Raw genomic sequence first — 15,376 nt, forward strand, 5'->3', positions numbered from 1 at the left:
GCACCTGGGAAAGCAGCGCAAGGAAATCAAGTGCTGGGCCCTGCACCCGTGTGGGAGACTTGGAAGGAGCTCCTGGCTCCTGGCTTCTGCCTGGCCCAGCCCCAGCCGTTGTGGCCACCTGGGGAGTGAACCAGCAGATGGAAGATATCTCTCTCTCTCTGCCTCCATAACTCTACCTTTCAAATAAATAAATGTATCTTATTTTTTTAAAAGGGGGGTGAAATGGGTGAAGAACAATTTTTTTTAAAAGTTCATGGGAGGCCGGCGCCGTGGCTCAATAGGCTAATCCTCCACCTAGCAGTGCCAGCGCACTGGGTTCTAGTCCCTGTCAGGGCGCCGGATTCTTTCACGGTTGCCCCTCTTCCAGGCCAGCTCTTTGCTGTGGCCAGGGAGTGCAGTGGAGGATGGCCCAAGTGCTTGGGCCCCGCACCTGCATGGGAGACCAGGAGAAGCACCTGGCTCCTGGCTTCCGATCAGCGCGGTGCGCCGGCCGCAGCAGCCATTGGAGGGTGAACCAAGGGCAAAAAGGAAGACCTTTCTCTCTGTCTCTCTCTCACTGTCCACTCTGCCTGTCAAAAAAAAGTTCATGGGAAATTCACATATGGAAATTTCTGTGCCAAAATAAACCCATCTTTGAATTCCATTTCCCATGGCCCCCTCGTGTGGGGCCATCCGCCCACCACTCATCAGTGTTTTATGTGCAGGGCGGCCCCAGGCTGCAACGCAAAGAACCGTCAGGCCACAGCGCCTGCACGCACAGGCGTCGGCCCTCCTTGGAGGTCGAGGGCAGAGTCCCCGCCCAGGCGGTGGGCATTGGACTCCTCCACTTTGCAAACGGGGACATGGGGCTCAGGGGTCAGTGATGTGCAGGACCCACAGCCGCCACAAGGTGGCTCCACTTTGCCCTGCAGAGGCCGAGAGCCTGGCCCGCGCACTGAGGCAAGCGTCGGAGGCACCAGTTGCTGGAAGCGAGAGCTGTCCCCAGGAGAGTGGCCCAAGGACCAAGGCCAGCGCCGGGCATCCAAGAACGGCGGCAGCTCCGAATCAGCGTCCGAGTCTGAGTGCGGGACAGTGGCAGAGAGTGAAGGGCGGGGGAGGGTTGGGGGCCAGGGGCAGGGGCCTCCGGCAGGAGGCATCTGTGGACAGGTCATTCCTGCTGCAGGAGCCCAGGACGGCAGGTTGGTCCTGTGGGAGCGCAGGGAAAGGGGTAGTCAGGGGAGGCCTCCTGGAGGAGGCGGCCTTGAGCAAGGGATGCCTGGAAAGAGTGTACTGATGGGTACAATGGCCCAGGCCCTGGGCGGGCGAGTGCAGGGCAGGGCGCGGCTGTCAGGTGAGACAAGGAGGCAGAGGGAACTGGGGTCTCGGTGCTGGGATCACGTGTGTGAGGGAGGCACAGCGTGGGCGGCTTCTCCAGCATGCGAGGACCCTGCACACGCACACACACAGAGATGTGCACACACACGCACACACATGCACACGCAGGCACGCAGGTGACCTGGCTGCTCAAAGCCACCCGTGGGTGTTTCTGCTCCGAGCCATGTTGTCGCTGTCCCCGTCTTTGTAGGCTGCGTGGGCTCCGAGGGCGGCCCTGCCGGGCCCTGAGCTCCTTGCAAGAAGCTGGTCCAAGCACCTCACCTGCTGGGACTCGGTTTCTGCGTCTGTGGAATGGACACAGTCCCCAAATCTCACCTGCGTGTCCAGAGCTGGGTCCTGAGGTCAGCCCACGGGGCTCCCAGGTGGCGTAGAGGGCTGGAGGGGGTTGTGTGGGCATCCGTAGCAGGCCTGCCGAGGCCACAGAGACCCCTGGCCTGTCCGTCTTCCACACGTCCTGAGCTGGCCCTGCTCAGTCACAGCCCTCTGAGCCACCTCTGTACACGGGCAGTGGCTCCCACGCATCACCCTCTGTCCACATGACAGTAGGAGCAGTGGCCGTGGGACGCTGTCTGTAGCGGCTCAGCCCTCTCCGCCCGCTGGCCACCCTGAGGCCGCCAGCCTCACCTCTGGCCGCGTCTGCCCGCTGGCCGCCAGCCTCGCCTCTGGCTGGTCTGAGGCCGCTTCAGGCTTTCTCACCCTAAAGCACTGGCTGGATCCCCTCACCCCTGCTCAGCTTCCTGCCACAGATCCCTAGGACGGGGCCTGAACCCAGCAGGCCAGCCTCCTGGCACAGCCCCTGCCGTTCCCTCCTGCCATCTTGTCCTGCTTGCTCCTTGTCCAACGTTGGGGGTGGGGGTGGGAATCACCTCCTCCAGGAAGCCCCCCTGCCTGACAGGCGTCTCTGGGTATCTCCTGTGGCTCCCTCCGTCTCCGCACTGGCTGCGCCGAGGGCAGGGGCAGTCTTGGTCCTCCCTTCCCCGAGTCTGCGGCAGAGGGTGGTCAGCATGTGCTTGTCCTGGGGCACTTTGAGCCCCCGCTCCCTCCTCTGACAAAGCTGGGGTTATCCTGGGCCCTGTCTCCCAGCCCCCACCCCGTGGAGGGCCCCTGGATGCCTGAGCTGGGGGAGGCCAGGCGTGTGCTGCCCACTGCCCGCTGCCCCTGCTGGGTGCGTCTGAGTGTTGAAATGCTTGTCTGAGAGGGCCCTGGGAGCTGGGCTGGGGCAGGTGCGATGCCCACGCGTGCAGCGACAGAGAGAGAGAAGGGCCAGGGTCTCCCCCACCTCTCCCAGCGGCGTACCTGTCCTGCGGGGTCCCCTGTGTTGTCTTGGACATTCGCAGGTGGGTCAGGAGTGCTGTTTCTAGAAGCTACACATATGGACGGTCCTGCCCGGACAGGCAGTGGACCAGGCAGGGAGGCCATGGCTCTTGCCCCCCGGGGCAGGACCACAACCTCAGGGTTGGAGCTGAATGAAGCCCTGTGATGTCCATGCCCCCTGCTCTCCCTCCAGAGCTGCTCACTGGCCTGAGGACAGGAAGTGTGGCCCAGGGAGCCCTGCGGAAGTGGGGGCCTCTTGGGCTCCTGCCCCTGGAGTCACCTGGGCTGACTGCCTTCACCCCACGTCTTGGAGTCCCTGCACCCCTGGCTGCCTGGGCAAGTGGCTCGGAGCTCCAGGGATGGGTGGAGACAGGTGTCGGCTGCTGAAGGACCAAGGCGGTGCCTCCCTCCCTCCTGAAGCCGCACAGGGAGGGTGAGGCGAGGCCCCCGGTGTGCCTGCAGCACAATGAACTGGGTTTTCCTGAAACAGAGAGTGGGAATGCGGGGACAAGGACGCAAAGAATGGAGCCAAGACAAGTCCTGATCAAGGCTCGTTTATTGAGTAAATCCAGTAGTATTTAAACATGACCAGTGGTTTACAAGAAGGAGCACAAAAGATTTACATATCAAAAAGGCTCTTAAGGTTACAAAGAGTTCCCAATAAGGTTCTTAATTATTGATTACAAGGGTACAATAAAACACTTAGGTGATAAATGCAGGTTACAGGTGTGACTGATTAACTATATCATCTCTTGTGAAAGGTTTAGGTTCTTCCTGCCTCTTCCCGGAATCTCCCTAGCCCAATTGTCTGTGCCTGGGAAGTCTCCATTCATATGTTTAAGTGTAAACAAAGGGAGTGACTACCTGTGGCTGCCCACACCCCGGTGCCCAGCTGCTGCAGGAGCTTGGCTCGGCCCCTGGGTCCCCCCCACCCAGCAGTGCCTGGCAGCTGCTCCATCTCCTGCCCCTCAGAAAGTCCGAGCGGGGAGACCAGAGCCCTGGCTCCCAGCCTGCGGCTCTTCCCCCAGCCTCCTGCCCCCGCCTCCGGCCGTGCCTCCAGCCCTAATCAGGATGCAAAGAACACAGCCAGACTGCCGCGGGCCGAGCGGTGCCAGGTGTGGCATCTCCAGGGAGAAGGTGACGTGGGGAGAGGGCCTGGGCCAGGAGTCGGCAGCCCTGGCGTGGAGCACAGCCTACCTGTCCTGTGGCTCCGAGCCGCCGTGCACGCCCTCTGTGCCTGCGTGGCCCGAGCGGTCCTGGAACCACAGCGGGGCGCCCCGTGTGCTGGGGCCGGTCTCAGGACACAGGGCGGAGCAGGATCTGATCAGGCTGGGCTGGCCCTCTGGTGCCTATGCCACTTGTGTGGCTCCCAGGGCCCCTGCTTTCACTCCACACCAGGCTTTCTCCTGAGTCCAGCCCTCGCGCCCCTCAAGGGCTCTGGGGGGAGGGCGGGCACCAGGTCTGCTGCTTGGACGGTGGCAGTGCCCACTCTGGCCCGTCGCCAGGTCCAGCTCAGCTGCGGCAGGAGGGCGCCTTACCTGTCACCAGCGCGTGGCCCGCAGGGTCAGGCGTCCGCGTGGGGCTGCTTGGACAGCCCATGGGTTTTGGCGTGGGCTGGGCCAGCTTTCCTTTCTTTCTTTCTTTCTTTTTTTCAGATTTATTTACGTACTTGAAAGGCCGAGAGACAGAGCGGGAGGACTCATCCATCCGCTGGTTCACTCCCCAGAGTGCACACATCAGCCAGGGCTGAGCTGGGCCAAAGCCGGGAGCCAGGAGCTCGGCCCTGGTCCCCACGTGGGTGGCAGGGCCACAGGTGCTTGAGCCATCACCTGCTGCTTCGCAGGTGCATCAGCGGGAGCTGGAGCGGGGGAGCCAGGACGCCTATGCAGGCTACTGTGGCTGAACCTGCCGCGTTCCAGTGCCCCCCGCCTCGCCCTGAGCAGCTCTCTGGCTGCTGGCGCCGCCGTCTCCCTGTGTCCTCACACGTCTGTCCCTGTGTGTCTGCATCGGAGTCTCTTCTCCCAACAAGGTCCCCAGCCTGTGGGAGGAGGGCCTGCCCCACGACATCACGTGGCATGTCTTCCGTGAAGATCGGAGGCACAGGGGCTGGGACTCCCATACGTGGATTTTGGGGGTACACAGCCCAGCCCTGGCAGTCCTGCTACATAAGGGGGTGACGAGACGCCACGGAACACCGTGCACCCCATTCTGGTCCACGCTTGGCCACCAGGCCGGCCCTCGCCTGGCTTTGGTCCACAGCTCTGCTCCCCACCCGGCAGCCTCTGGCACGGGGGCCACGCGCAGCAGGCAGAACTGAACTCGGGGGGCACAGGGGTCCTGGGGCTGTCCTGGCCTCCCTGCAGAGAGCACCCCGTGGGACATGCTCTGTGACATGCGAGGGTGCAGAGCTGCCATGCCACAGAGAAAGGCAGACAGGTACACTCGAGAGAGCATGCGTGACAGCGGCAGGCGTCGGGGCGGAGCCTCTCTCAGGAAGCAGAGGTGAGGGTGCGGCCTCTCCAGGTGGCCAGCTGCTGGGGAGCAGGGCTGGGCCCCGACCCCTTCCGGAGCTCAGACAACCCTGCAGCAGCTCCTGATTCTCCGCCCGGGACCCCTGATTCTCTGCCTTCAAACCCCTACCGGACTCCAGCCCCAGCCGCCCCGCTCCTGGGTCAGGCCCGGACCCTCAGCCTACAGGAAGGCCTGGGGTCCCCGAGGGCATGCTCCTCGCCCTGATCCTGGAGCGCCCTCCTGTGAGTGGGGCAGCCCCTGGCCCTGATGCCAAGGTGGGTCGGGCCCCCCGGGCAGCTGCACTTTGAGAGGGTCCCCTGGGCTGGGCCCTGCTCCAGACCACAGCGCCTGAGCCAAGGCATGGGTGAGGGCAACCGCAGGGGTTTCCCTGAACGACAAAGGTGAGATTTAGAAAGCCGGGGAGCAGCCCCTAGGCGCAGCTGCCGGGGTGGGTTCCCCGGGGAGATGTGGGGGGGCGGGACCCACTGGCGTCCGGGGACCCTGTCCTGGTTCAGGGGACAAGCACTTCCGCCCAGGGTGCAGGTCGCCTCTGGCTGTGACGTCCCTGGCCCATCTGCCGGCCAGGTGCTGCAGCCTGCGTGCCCCTGCGCGCCTGTGCCCGTGCTGGACGCGCGGCATGGCCGTGGCCGCGGCTGGCGGGCGGCCGCGCGTGCGCGTGGGAGCGGGCGGCAGGACCCACGTGGGCCACCCAAACAAAGGCGGCGCCGCGTGACCGAGCGCGCGCGCGCGCACCCCCAGCCGGGCGGGCGCGCCCCCGCAGCCCCGAGCCGGGAGGGCCGGGCGGGGCGCGGGGCGGGGCGGCGGCTGCGCAGCCGGGCCCGGGGGCGCGCAGACTCCGCGCAGCGGGACGCGAGCGCGCGACCCGGCGCCGCCGCCGCCGCCACCGCCTCCGCGCTCGTGGCCGGCACCGGCGGGGCCGCCTCCTCCGGGCTCCCCGGCGCCGCTGGGCTCCCGGGCGGGCGGCAGGTGCAGCGCGGCCGGGCGGCCGGCGAGGGGCACGCCGCGGCGGCGGGTGGATGAGAGTTGGCGCCGAGCTCCGCGCAGGGTAAGCGGCGCGCGGCGACACCCCAAGGACCTGGGCGGACTCGCGCCGTGCTCCGTCCCGGACCGGCGGGCCCTGACCCCGGGCCTCGCGGGCGGGAAGCCCGGGACCCTCCCTGCCTTGCTCCGCGCGGGCGCGCCCCGCACACGCCCCCGGTGCCGCGCGGGCCGGGGCGCGCGCCCGGGCAGCGGCGTCCGCAGGTCCCGGTTAGCCTGGCTGGCGGGCGAGAGGATGACGTCTGGGGGACGCGGGGCCCATACTGGGGTGGGGGCCGCCGCCGCCGCTGGGGCGCTTGGGTGGGGGACACTGAGGCGGGTGCGGTGGCGTCGCCCTGCTGCCCCACTCGTCCTTGACGGACAGGAGAGGAGGTGGGCGTCCCTAGCCCCGCGACCCCAGGAATGCCTAGGCCAGAAAGTTGTGAATGGCCACCCCTTCCCTGCACCCCCTTTCTGCCCCAGCTCCCCACTCTTTGTTTGGCTGGCAGGGCTCTGCTGGGGCCCAGGCCTGTGTGCCAGTGGGAGGGGGCTGTAGTGTGGCAGCCCCCAGCCCCAGGCTCCCACCTCCCCGGAGCAGGTGCAGGGGGCAAGGAGCCCAGGGTGGCCTGGAGCTGGTGGCCTGTGCTCCGTGGGGGAGGATCAGGGGCACCCTCCACCCAAAGCACCGGGAGCCCACTGGCCTCCCACAGGCCAACCCTGGGCTGTGACATCTGTGCATTTCCAGGGGGTCCATCTGGCAGAGCCCTCCTGGGGGCTGGGGTCCCCTTCTTGCCTTCCTTGTGTGGCCTGGGAAGGAAATTCAAAGTTCTGAGCCCCTCCCTGCCGCCAAACCCTGGGGTTTGCCTTAGTGCTGGGTCTGGGAGCAGGGTCACGGCCAGGGCCCTGTTGAGGCCACGTGGAGGGCAGAGGCGGGGGGAGGAGTCTGGAGGTTGGCCTCCCTTGTGCACCTGTACCTGCTCCGTGACCTTGGGCAAGGCGGTTTTCTCCCCAGTGAGTGGAGACCATTCAGTGAGATGCTGCAGGCTCCCCACCCGCTGGGCACGCCCTGGGTCAGGGGTCAGCAGGGCTGGTGAGGCGGGGCGGCTGTAGCTGAACTGTGGGGCCCTCCCTGCCGCTGACCCCACCGTGTCCCAGGCCCGGGCCTGTTGAGTGTGTTCTTTGCCCTGTGTTGAGGTGCAGCCACATTCCTGGGCTGTGAGCTGGGACACCCTAGCAAGGGCCGCCCCCTCCTTCCTGCCGGAGACCCCTACCTGGCCTCTGTCCTGCCCCGGCTGTGGCGGTGACCCCAGGGCAGGGGCCACGACTCGCCTGGGTCTGAGCAGGCTGGACGCGGCGGGTGAGGCTGGGGCCCAGTGGCTGGGAGGCGGGGGTCCAGGGTCTCAGCTGGCCAGCGTCCCAGCCAGCCTGGCTGATGGTGTGGGGAGCATGACTGTCCCCGCCTGTCCCATGACATCTGTTGTTCTGTATGCCGGACAGCCATTTCCTGGAAACCACAGGGACAGTCTTGAACTTGAGGTCTGTTTCGACACAGCCCTGGGAGCCTGTTTGTTCTCTGGCTCCTGCCCAGGCAGGTGGGAGGGCCCTTCCTGAGGGAGGAGCCAGGTGGTCTCTGTCCGCACGCAGGGCCGTGAGCGCCCGGACGCCTCTCTTACCAGTGGCGTCCAGCCGGCTGTCGTGGCTTCTGCTTGCCTCGCCCTCACCTTCCCCGGCTGGGAAGTGAAGGGAGACTCGGGCCGGTTTTCCTGAATCACCGTTTTGCCGTACAGTAGAACAGTGGCTCAGGCACGGTGAAAACAAGCGTGGTTCGTTTCCGGTGAGATGTCGCTGGCGCTCTGGGGTCTGAGCCAGGGCCCCTCTGTACACATGTCCCAGAGACAGCAGCCAGGCTGGCAGGGACCCCCGGGGCCCGCGCTGAGGATCCCAGGCTGGCATCCGCGATTTGAGGGGTGGTGCCACCCGGGCCCCCCTCCTACCTGGGACCCCACGCAGTCCCCTGCCAGCTCCCCACGCGCGGCTGCAGGGCGGTTCCCTCCGGAAGCAGGAGCTGCCGAGCTTTGCAAGGGTGGGGGCTCCTGTTCTGGAACCTGAGACCCTGGCCAGGGGCTCCTTTCTGGGGGCCGCCCACTCTGGGAGACCGGCGGGGGGCAGGTGTCGCCGCGCGTGGGTGTCTGGCTGGCTGTGTGTCGGGGTGGGGGCTCCTGTGTTGTTCCAGGCGTGTGCTGGCTGGGGAGGCAGACCCTGGTGCCCCCTGAGTTTCCTCCCCGTCCCCTGCAGGCTGGGCCTGTGGAGCTTTGTGGGGAGCCTTGTTGGGGCGCAGGGGCAGGGGGCTGCCCGTGGTGGCTGCCGATGGGGAAGGGGGAATGGGTGTGGCAGAGCTGCCCTGTGTGACGCGTGTGTGGCGCGTGGATGTGTTGGTGACGAACCAGCGAGTGCTGAGGCGTAGCTGTGCCTGGGGAGGCCGGTGTCTGCTGCTCCCTGAGATGGGCGTCCCCCGGGAAGCTGGCCTGGGCCAGTTGGACGGCTCCCATGGGGGTTTGGTTTGGGCCCCCCGGGAGCTGGCCTGGGGCTCTGGGCCTCCATAGCCATGTAGTCTGCTTTCCCTGGCGTCTGGGCGGCACTGTGGTGAGCACTGTGGCCGGCCCCCAGCCTGGGTGCACGTCTAAGCCTTCAGCAGCTGGGTCCGGCCGCCGGCCGCGGAGCGGGCATGCCTCGGAGGTGACTGAGCGCCTGAGGCGTAGCCCAGCCCGGCCGGCCTGCAGCCCGCGGCTGGTGGGCTGGCCAGGGCCACTTCTCTCCCGCGCAGGGCTGGGCTGGGCCAGGAGGCCAGGGGTTCCGGCTCAGACAGCCGTGCTGCACTCTCCCGTGGCCGGCGGCTGCAGGGCCCTGCTGATGACATTCCCCCGCCGAAGCCCTTCGTGGGGAGAGTGTGGCACTTGAGCCGTGACCAGGCTCGTGGTGACGGCGCAGCCCCAAGGTCCAGGGCCCCTGGGGCTGCACTAGAGGCCTGGGCGTACTGGCCTGCTCCAGTGCCGAATCCCGCGGACGGCAGCCGCCCTGTCTGCGTGCAGACCCCGGGCGGCCGCTCCGTGGCCTCACCGTGCTCGGTTCACCCCTTCGACGGCACAGAGGCCACGCGGCTGGCCTGAGTCCATCGTGAGTTCTGCAGCAGAGCAGGGAGGCGACCCCGGGCCTGTGCCCGCGACCCCCAGCAGAGCAGGGAGGCGACCCCGGGCCTGTGCCCGCGACCCCCAGCAGAGCAGGGAGGCGACCCCGGGCCTGTGCCCGCGACCCCCAGCAGAGCAGGGAGGCGACCCCGGGCCTGTGCCCGCGACCCCCAGCAGAGCAGGGAGGCGACCCCGGGCCTGTGCCCGCGACCCCCAGCAGAGCAGGGAGGCGACCCCGGGCCTGTGCCCGCGACCCCCAGCAGAGCAGGGAGGCGACCCCGGGCCTGTGCCCGCGACCCCCAGCAGAGCAGGGAGGCGACCCCGGGCCTGTGCCCGTGACCCCCAGCAGAGCAGGGAGGCGACCCCGGGCCTGTGCCCGTGACCCCCAGCAGAGCAGGGAGGCGACCCCGGGCCTGTGCCCGTGACCCCCAGCCTCCCCGCCTCCCCGTAAGTGTCAGTCTGGTTTCTGGAGGTTCCGAGGGAAACCTGAGCCGTGTGCTGAAGCACCGAGAGACAGGCCTGTGCCGGCGGGATCTGGCAGCGTCCGTGGCTGGCCACCGGCCCGTCAGCACTGGGCGGGGTTTATTTTCATCGTGACTGGGGATGGTGCTGTTGTCTGCTCCGTGGCCCAGATGCGGAGGGCGGGACCCAGAGGGGCTGGGTGACTTCCCTGCCACCCCAGGCTGCTGCCCCTCCCTTGGGGCCCAGGTGCAGGGGGCTCAGCTGAACACCTTGCTTGTGCTGCTGTGTGTTCTCGGGGAAGGTGCTTGACCTCTCTGGTCCTCTGTTCGATCACCTGTCACCTGTAAGCAGCCCAAGTACAGAAGCCAGAGTCAGAAAGCTGGCCCAGCTGGGGGTGGCCCTGGCTGCACCCCCTCCCACAGGTGGGGCTTGGCCACTGCCCCCAAGAGGGGCTCTGGTGAGGAGCAGGGGGCCTCGGCAGTGCTGGGCGAGGCTGCTGAGGACTGGCCGGGAGTGAGGGCCTCGGATTGGCCCTCGTGGCTGACCCCCGCGGTGTGGGGCAGTGTGGGGAGCTCAGGGACTGTCGCCTGCCCTGCGTGCTGCCACCTGTGCCTTGGGACACGAAGGAAGGGAGGCTGCGCCGTGCCACTGGCCCGAGACCAAGTAGGCTGAGGCGGGGGCACCCCACTGCTCGCTGTGGCTGTGGGGGGGACCCCAGTGCTCGCCGTGGCTGTTGGGGGGGACCCCAGTGCTCACTGTGGCTGTGAGGGGGACCCCAGTGCTCGCCGTGGCTGTTGGGGGGGACCCCAGTGCTCGCCGTGGCTGTGAGGGGGGACCCCAGTGCTCGCTGTGGCTGTGGGGGGGACCCCAGTGCTCACTGTGGCTGTGGGGGGGGACCCCACTGCTCGCCATGGCTGTGAGGGGGGACCCCAGTGCTCGCTGTGGCTGTGAGGGGGGACCCCAGTGCTCACTGTGGCTGTGAGGGGGGCACCCCACTGCTCACTGTGGCTGTGAGGGGGACCCCACTGCTCACTGTGGCTGTGAGGGGGCACCCCACTGCTCACTGTGGCTGTGGGGGGGGACCCCAGTGCTCACTGTGGCTGTGGGGGGCACCCCAGTGCTCGCCATGGCTGTGGGGGGGACCCCAGTGCTCACTGTGGCTGTGGGGGGGACCCCAGTGCTACTGTGGCTGTGAGGGGGGGACCCCAGTGCTCACTGTGGCTGTGAGGGGGGACCCACTGCTCGCCGTGGCTGTTGGGGGGGACCCCAGTGCTCACTGTGGCTGTGAGGGGGGACCCCAGTGCTCACTGTGGCTGTTGGGGGGACCCCAGTGCTCACTGTGGCTGTGAGGGGGGACCCCAGTGCTCACTGTGGCTGTTGGGGGGGGACCCAGTGCTCACTGTGGCTGTGAGGGGGGACCCCAGTGCTCACTGTGGCTGTTGGGGGGGACCCCAGTGCTCACTGTGGCTGTGGGGGGGACCCCAGTGCTCGCCGTGGCTGTTGGGGGGGACCCCAGTGCTCACTGTGGCTGTTGGGGGGGGCCCAGTGCTCACTGTGGCTGTGAGGGGGGACCCCAGTGCTCGCCGTGGCTGTTGGGGGGGACCCCAGTGCTCACTGTGGCTGTTGGGGGGGACCCCAGTGCTCGCCGTGGCTGTGGGGGGGCCCAGTTCTCACTGTGGCTGTGAGGGGGGAACCCCAGTGCTCACTGTGGCTGTGAGGGGGGCCCCAGTGCTCACCGTGGCTGTGGGGGGGACCCCAGTGCTCGCCATGGCTGTGGGGGGGACCCCAGTGCTCACTGTGGCTGTGGGGGGCACCCCACTGCTCACTGTGGCTGTGTGGGGGGGACCCCACTGCTCACTGTGGCTGTGAGGGGGACCCCAGTGCTCGCCGTGGCTGTGAGGGGGGACCCCAGTGCTCGCTGTGGCTGTGGGGGGGACCCCAGTGCTCACTGTGGCTGTGGGGGGGGACCCCAGTGCTCGCCATGGCTGTGAGGGGGGACCCCAGTGCTCGCCGTGGCTGTGAGGGGGGACCCCAGTGCTCACTGTGGCTGTGAGGGGGGGACCCCACTGCTCACTGTGGCTGTGAGGGGGACCCCACTGCTCACTGTGGCTGTGAGGGGGCACCCCACTGCTCACTGTGGCTGTGGGGGGCACCCCAGTGCTCGCCATGGCTGTGGGGGGGACCCCAGTGCTCACTGTGGCTGTGGGGGGGACCCCAGTGCTCACTGTGGCTGTGAGGGGGGACCCCAGTGCTCACTGTGGCTGTGAGGGGGGACCCCAGTGCTCACTGTGGCTGTTGGGGTGGACCCCAGTGCTCACTGTGGCTGTGAGGGGGGACCCCAGTGCTCACTGTGGCTGTGAGGGGGGACCCCAGTGCTCGCTGTAGCTGTGGGGGGGACCCCAGCGCTCGCTGTGGCTGTGGGGGGGGCCCAGTGCTCACTGTGGCCGTGGGGGGGGACCCCGTGCTCACCGTGACTGTGAGGGGGGACCCCAGTGCTCACTGTGGCTGTGAGGGGGGACCCCAGTGCTCACTGTGGCTGTGAGGGGGGACCCCAGTGCTCACTGTAGCTGTGGGGGGGACCCACTGCTCGCCGTGGCTGTGAGGGGGGACCCCAGTGCTCGCCGTGGCTGTGAGGGGGGACCCCAGTGCTCACTGTGGCTGTGAGGGGGGACCCCAGTGCTCACTGTGGCTGTGAGGGGGGACCCCAGTGCTCGCCGTGGCTGTGAGGGGGGACCCCAGTGCTCGCCGTGGCTGTGAGGGGGGACCCCAGTGCTCGCTGTGGCTGTGAGGGGGGGCCCAGTGCTCACTGTGGCTGTGAGGGGGGGACCCCAGTGCTCACTGTGGCTGTTGGGGGGACCCCAGTACTCACTGTGGCTGTGGGGGGGGGACCCAGTGCTCACTGTGGCTGTGAGGGGGACCCCAGTGCTCACTGTGGCTGTGAGGGGGGAACCCCAGTGCTCACTGTGGCTGTGAGGGGGGACCCCAGTGCTCACTGTAGCTGTGGGGGGGACCCACTGCTCGCCGTGGCTGTGAGGGGGGACCCCAGTGCTCGCCGTGGCTGTGAGGGGGGACCCCAGTGCTCACTGTGGCTGTGAGGGGGGGACCCCAGTGCTCACTGTGGCTGTGAGGGGGGACCCCAGTGCTCGCCATGGCTGTGAGGGGGGACCCCAGTGCTCGCTGTGGCTGTGAGGGGGGGCCCAGTGCTCACTGTGGCTGTGAGGGGGGACCCCAGTGCTCACTGTAGCTGTGGGGGGGACCCACTGCTCGCCGTGGCTGTGAGGGGGACCCCAGTGCTCGCCGTGGCTGTGAGGGGGGACCCCAGTGCTCACTGTGGCTGTGAGGGGGGGACCCCAGTGCTCACTGTGGCTTTGAGGGAGGGACCCCAGTGCTCACTGTGGCTGTGAGGGGGGACCCCAGTGCTCACTGTGGCTGTGAGGGGGGGACCCCAGTGCTCACTGTGGCTGTGAGGGGGGACCCCAGTTCTCGCCGTGGCTGTGAGGGGGGGGACCCCAGTGCTCACTGTGGCTGAGGTGGGAGGACAGCAGACAGAAGGGCCTGGGCAGGTGGCTCCCCTCTGTGCCTGGGGTCCCCCGTTATCAGTGGGCTGGGCTGGTGTGTGCTTGTGCCCTGCGGGGTGGAGCGAGTGGGCACCCTGGCCCTGACACAGGCACAGCCCCCACCTGTGGGCGGAGCCCAGGGCCGGCCGCTCCAGTCCCATGCCAGGGCCTGCCGTGAGCCCCGCCCCTACTCTGTTCTGTCTGGTTTCCTGTTTGCCTGCCTGTGCGGTGGGCTCCTGAGCCCAGAGGGCTCGCCACCGTCTTCCTCGTGTCCAGCGGGGGGCCACCTGCTCCGCCCTCGGCAGGTCTCTGCTGCCCAGAAGCCTACCCAGCGGCTGGGGTCAGGTGACCCTGGCTCCGGGGCCACCCACAGCTGTGCGGGGCAGGGGGCTGGGGAGGGCCGAGGCCGGGAGTGGGTGGTCCTTTTTCAATGTCTTTATCAGGGTGTGGTTCCCAGGTCCCAGCTGGGGGCCCACCTGGCTGGCTTCCGGTCTGCTGTCCCCTGTGACAGCATTTTCCCCAGAGAAGGACCCAGACCCCCTGCCGGACTCTGGGTCCGGACTGCCATTCCTGGTCTGGATGTCACTGTCGGTGGAACGAGCTGTCCCAGGTGACCTTTTGCCGCTGAGCCACGATGGGTGGCAGAGCACGTGTGGCGCCTCTTCCAGCACCGGGCGACCCTGGAGCTCCTGTCTTGGGATCTATTTTTTTTTAAGGATTTTATTTATTTATTTGAGAGGTAGAGTTGCCGACAGAGAGAGGGAGAGAGAGTGTTCTTCCTTCCACTGTTCACTCCTCAATGGCCATGAAGGTTGGAGCGCCCATCAGTCTGAAGCCAGGAGCCAGGAGCTTCCTCCAGGTCTCCCATGCGGGAGAAGGGACCCAAGTGCTTACACCATCTTCTGCAGCTTTCCCAGGCCACAGCAGAGAGCTGGATTGGAAGTGGAGCAGCCGGGACATGAACCAGGGCCCATATGGGATGCCGGCGCCTCAGGAGGAGGCTTAGCCAACTACGCCACAGCACCAGCCCCTGTCTTGGGATTGTGGCAGTCTCGCTACCTGCCTGGGGCCTGGGTGCCTCTGTCGGTTCAGCTGCCTTACCACTTGGCACACCCACTATGCACAGGGCACCACCTGAGCCCCACTGTGCGCGGGGCACCACCCGAGCCCCCACTGTGCGCGGGGCACCACCAGAGCCCCCACTGTGCGCGGGGCACCACCAGAGCCCCCACTGTGCGCGGGGCACCACCAGAGCCCCCACTGTGCGCGGGGCACCACCCGGGCCCCATTGTGTGCAGGGCACCACCAGGCAGTCATTTTCCTGCTTACTATCTGTGTGAGCTGCACTCAGGCTGCCCCCTCCAGGAAGCCTTCCTGGCTTCCCACTCCTGCAGGGCTAGGGCCGCCTTGGCCCCCGCCCCGTGAGCTTGATGTGCACCTGCCTGTCCCCGGGGCTCTGAGGCCTGGAGTTGAGGACAACCCCTGGCAAGTGCGTGAACGTGGCCGGCTGTGGAGAGGGGTGACGGGGCGGGCCCTGGGTGCCCATGGGGCGCCTCAGTCTGTCCCCAGCCCTGTTTCTGTCCCCCGGTTCCCCGTTGGCTATCGCTGGGTTGGGGGAAGCCACCTCTTCAGCCCTCGTGTTCTGCAGGTCACAGGCCTGGTGGGTGCGCCCACAGCCCTCACCCTGCCCCGGGGACACGCCGGGACGCTGTCTTGCTGTCTTTGACACGGTTTTTTAAGAGCAGCTTTCGCTTTGCAGGGAAACACAGAGCTCCTACGGGGCGTCCTCCCCCACCCAGCGCCGCTCCCCTCGGCGTGGACTCTGCTGTTATGGGCGCCTTGCTGTTAACCAAACCACACTTTGTTCAGATCGCCCTGGACTGACCTAGCGTCCGTTTTCTGTCCTGACGTCCGTGGTCCCACAAGGACGTTTAG

At 67.4% G+C, this 15,376-nt stretch overlaps 1 protein-coding gene across 3 annotated transcripts in view; it reads left to right on the forward strand.

Annotated features, from left to right (window-relative positions):
- Nucleotides 1-5,449: 5,449 nt before the first annotated feature.
- Nucleotides 5,450-15,376, forward strand: part of GRAMD4 (GRAM domain containing 4) — a 72,464-nt gene continuing 62,537 nt past the window's right edge. Inside the window, exon 1 of one of the 3 annotated variants that reach the window (XM_070053056.2) lies at nucleotides 5,450-5,474. In XM_070053056.2, the coding sequence (XP_069909157.1) occupies nucleotides 5,467-5,474 (8 nt within the window). In that variant the 5' untranslated portion in view covers nucleotides 5,450-5,466. Of the gene's footprint in view, nucleotides 5,475-6,031; nucleotides 6,266-7,931; nucleotides 8,072-15,376 lie in introns of those variants that run through there. The other 2 variants (XM_051828127.3, XM_089307773.1) reach the window with 2 other exon arrangements.

This window comes from Oryctolagus cuniculus, chromosome 11, assembly GCF_051225735.1.
Source record: "Oryctolagus cuniculus isolate XC-2025 breed Fujian yellow rabbit chromosome 11, ASM5122573v1, whole genome shotgun sequence".
NCBI classification, from domain to species: Eukaryota; Metazoa; Chordata; class Mammalia; order Lagomorpha; family Leporidae; genus Oryctolagus; species Oryctolagus cuniculus.